The 4842-nt window shown below is 36.1% G+C and overlaps 1 protein-coding gene across 1 annotated transcript in view; it reads right to left on the reverse strand.

Moving 5' to 3' along the window:
* CEP128 (centrosomal protein 128kDa) overlaps positions 1–4842 on the reverse strand; it is a 466161-nt gene that overhangs the window by 435824 nt on the left and 25495 nt on the right. The window contains exons 3-4 of the mRNA XM_011969708.1: positions 2212–2373; positions 108–194 (exon numbers count right to left, since the gene is read on the reverse strand). Coding sequence (XP_011825098.1) covers positions 108–194; positions 2212–2358 — 234 coding nt within the window. The 5' untranslated portion in view covers positions 2359–2373. The remainder of the gene's footprint in view (positions 1–107; positions 195–2211; positions 2374–4842) is intronic.

Raw genomic sequence — 4842 nt, forward strand, 5'->3', positions numbered from 1 at the left:
TAAAGTGTTTCACAATGGTATTTCCTTTAGTTCACATCCCATTCCCCAAAACACTTCATTCCCAAAATGTTGGGTAGGAGAAAATCCAAACATATGTAGTTTCTCACATGTTCTATCGCACCCGCCTGTCCATTACTGTATTCTCGGTATCGTCCAAGCATCTGGTCCACTTGTCGCAGGTTCCGACTGGTATCCTGAGAAAGAAAATTGACTGAATTAATTATTCCAAATACTTTTTTTCCTAATTGATCTTAGTAGTATGTCAATCAACTAAGTCAACAGTATGTAAAATGTATAAATTTTATCATGGCTAAGTTGAATATCAATGTACTTCATACATATTAAATAAATCTTAACACCACTGAGAGAAACTCAAATCCGACTGCAATTTACTCGTGTAATATCTGCAGCACATAATGTAAATCGTTATTCAAGGTTCCCTAGTAAGTTGGCAACAAACCATTAATTCTTAGAATCACAATTTTCAATTTGTGCCCCTCAACCAATTCACACACTTTATAGAAAAGGAATCCTGAAACAGCAAATCTAGTAGACTGTGTGCGAGAGAAGAAAATCATTAAGATCAATGTTATTTCAACTATTCTTTTACCTCAGAACTTGATGAGAAGAAAAATAACAAATTTAATTTTCATCACAATAGAAATGGTTCTCATCTAAATATGCTAGATTTTACCTGGGAGATTAATCAAGATATTTCTTTCAAAAATATATACCTATTAATGTGTCTCATTGTTGGGAAAGTACAAGAATTCATACTGCAAAATTGTATTGTTATCTTACTTTACTTACATTTTACTTACTTTACTTACTTACTTACTTATTGATCAGAAAGGGTCTTGCTCAGCCACCCAGGCTGTAGTGAAGTGGCATGATCATGGCTCACTGCAGCCTCAGCTTCCTGGACTCAAGGAATTCTACTGCCTCAACTTCCTGATTAGCTGGGACTACAGGTACACAGCACTAGGCCCAGCTAAACTTTTTTTTCTTAATTTGTGTATAGACAGAGTCTAAGTATGTTGCCAAAGCTGGTCTCAAACTCCTGACTCAAGCAATCTTCCTACCTCAGCCTTCAAAAATGCTAGGATTACAGGCATGAGCCACCATGCCCAGCCCAGCCCATGATGTTATTTTAAATAAGTTTAAAAAGGATAGGTCCTCTGGTTTTCAAATCAAAGCATTCACCACCAAAAATTATCTTCTTCTTATCTAAGCATACTAACAAAAGCAATTAAAAGCCAAAATCCATGCTTAGCCAGACTAAGGCAAAGGTAAGGGATTAATGAGTAGGAAATACATTCTGAGTTTTCTTTTCTCCCATATAGCTATGTTACCCTTCCCCCACCTCTTTTCTAAAGCCCTTTCTAGGAAAAAGAAGCAAAATGCCTTAACTCAAACCTCCAAATACTGGCAAAAATTAGCCTCTACATCAAAATGGAATTTCTTTATTTTCAGCCACAAATAATCTACCTCACCAAAATGAGCAATTTCTCTAAAGGCACATGCCCATGAGAAGCTAAACTATCATCATTTCTACTGGTTTCACTCTCACAATATTTTATTTAGAAATACTGCTTTATCCTAAAACACTCTCCATCACCTATCACATATTTCAAATATCTTTACCAACTGTCATAGGCAGAATAAAGGCCCTCAAAGATATCCAAGTCCTAATCCCTGCAACCTGTGTATGTATACCTTACATGGCAAAAGGGATTTTGCAAATGTGATTACACTGAAGACTTTTAGATGGAGAGGTTCTCCTGGATTATCGGGTGGACCCAACGAAATCACAAACATCCGTAAAAAAGGAAAAGGGAGGCAGGAGAAGCAAAGTCATAGGATGTGAGAAGCGCTTGACCCTTCCAACCCTTCCCTGCTGGCTTTGAAGATGAGGGAAGGCAGCCACAAGACAAGAAACGTGAGCAGCCTCTAGAAACCAGAGAACGCAAAGCAATAGATTTTTCCCTTAGAGCCTCCAGAGAGGAACACATCCCGACCAACACTCCGAGACCCAATGAGACCAGTGTTGACTTCTGACATACAAAACTTTAAGATAATAATTTGTGTTGTTTTAAGACATTAGCTTTGCAGTAATTTGTTACAGCAGCAAGAAAACTAATCCACTGACTGAAACTATAAAGCAGCTCAAACTATTTAAATACTATTAAATGCAACCATTGTTAAACTAACCTGTAAAGTACTTGTTATAGTGTTGACCTTCTCGGTAACTTCTACTGTAGGAAGACTTCGAGTTCCCCTGTAAGTTGATCTGGCAGCCCATGGACTCAATCGGTCACGATAGCGAAAGTGATCTGATTCGCTGGATGATTCTGCCATTGATGTACACAAATCCTTTTAAATAAATATAGGTCAAGGTTAATGAAACAGGAAAAAGCATAGAAATAAAAGACTAATATAACTGTTTACTTTTGATCTCTTGTCTATGTTCAACCCATTAGTTATTTTGTACACTGTAATTTCTACACACATAGCTTAAAAACACAAGAAGTCACTTCCCCATGTAATTCTCCCTCCTTCGTTTTCTCTGCTTTAAGGGAGCAATTCCTCAGATATGATTTTGGTCATGTTTACAAGTCCAGTGATAATAATCCCCTGGATTCATGCAATGCTTCCAAATTATTAGTACCTCACTTAATCCTACCAACAACACCATAAGGTAGATGAGAAAAACACAGATAGTCTCTAAAGTTAGGACCGGCAGGTATCTTAATATTTGCCTAATGTCCATTCTACTATAAGAACATAGCAAGACCTACCACAAGACGGTCTCATTCAGTATACACTGACAAATCTCATGCACCTTGATTTAAAATACGGTAGAATTAAACAAATGCTGTAATACAGGTCCAAATTCTACAATAACAGATACGTGAGAAGGTGGCATCTGCAACATCTCCACCAAAAAAGAAAGCCGGACATCCTGAGTATAGGCATCAGTAGATAATTCTCTAAACATGCTTTTCTTCCATCCTTACCTCAGTTTTCTATTTAATGCATTAAAAAAAATTATTTCATGCAAGGGAACCTCAAAAGTTTCAGGAAACCTTTTAATAGAAGTTGAAGAAACTAAATAAGTTCAGAACAAAGAAGCATCAGAGAAACTCAACTGATAAAAAGTGAAAGTGTATTGAGTATCCCAATAATTTCATTTTCTACTTAATGGTGGGTTAATGTTACTTTAACATTAATTGCTAGAATCTTTCTAAAATCTACATGGCCATTGTGCTGGCTGATTAAATACAGTGTGATAAAACATTTCTCTTTTTTGTTTTGTTTTTTCAGATGGATCTTACTCTGTCACCCAAGCTGGAGTGCAGTGGCACGATCGTGGCTCACTGCAATCTCTGCCTCCCGGGTTCAAGCAATTCTCCTGCCTCAGTCTCCTGAGGAAACATTTCTTGAATAATAGAGTATCTTAGACTTCCAGGATCTTTATTCTGAATGCATCTGGAAGTACACTGATCATACATTTAAGGAGAAAATAAAGAGAATTTGCTAAACGTGTACATGTCCTAAAGCATTTAATGAAAGCAATTGTGTTTTTAAAATATTAGATGAAATATAACTAAACAAATAAACAAGCAAGAAACCTTGCCATAAGCTTAGGTTTTTTAAAATGAAATACAGTCTGTTACTGCTGTATCAAAAAAAAAGAATCAGCGAAATATCCAGCTTCTTCACACTAGCTAAGACAGGGTTAGAGAACATCCTGTCGGAACACCCATGCTTCTCCTCTGCCCAGAGCTCTTAACTTCCTTCTGCATTTGTCTTCTCTGGTTCTTGCCTGTCTTCTCTTACATGTAAGTACAAAGGTATAGTACCCATGATGTCAGTCCCTCCCACCATAAGGAAACATGAACAAGAAATTAAGACTGAAGCAACTGTTTGGCTTTGCTTTTTCTGGCTCACAATGCTTAAGTCCAAAGGAAAAAAGTATTTTCTTTAGAAGAAAAGACATCTTACATATAATGTTCACCTTTTAAACTTAGGAAATGACTTGTATGCATCTCATAAATCTATGCCACATAACCTAACATCTTTTACTCTAAGTTACAGTACTTCCCATCAAGCGTTTTCCATTAGTGAAGGCAGGAAAAGATCAACATTTTGTAAGAACTTGCTATTCTGCCAGTTACTGTGCAGATGCTTACATAAGGCAAACCAATTTAATTCTCATAACAACTTATTAAAGTGAATACTATTAACTCCCAATTTATAGAGGATATGCTACTGCTAAAAGATATAAAATAACATGCAACTACCTACAGTAATTATAAGTAGAATGCAAAACCAAGATTCAGCTGGCTTTCTCTGTCCTCAATACTATGTTCTTCCCACTGTGCTCTGCTGTCCGTTTATCCGAAGAGTTATCAATCTTAACAATTAACAAAAAGTGCTAAAGACTGCAGGTGCAGGCCAGAGCCTACATGTGTCTATAGTCTCCTCAACTCCCTTTCATTTCATGTTAGCATAAAAATATCAAGAAAAAAAGGGAACTATCAAGTAATAATATAAAAATCTTAACTAGGCACCAGGAAAAAAACTAAGAGACATATCTATACTAATACGTTTAATAAAGCCCTGAAACAAATCAATCCATGGGTCCCAGATAAAGGGATTTTTGTTTCCTTATTCCTGTTAGCCCTTATATAAGAGAAAATAATAATTATGTCTGGCATCTGTCTCTTTCATATCAAAATTCTATAGCTTAAAGCATAACAATTTTCATTTTAACAAGTCATAATTGTGGAAACTAGATTGAAGTTAATAAATCACTGAAGATAAGAAATCAGGCAGAAT

The sequence above is a fragment of the Mandrillus leucophaeus genome, unplaced genomic scaffold, assembly GCF_000951045.1.
Source record: "Mandrillus leucophaeus isolate KB7577 unplaced genomic scaffold, Mleu.le_1.0 Scaffold90, whole genome shotgun sequence".
In the NCBI taxonomy this organism is placed as follows: Eukaryota; Metazoa; Chordata; class Mammalia; order Primates; family Cercopithecidae; genus Mandrillus; species Mandrillus leucophaeus.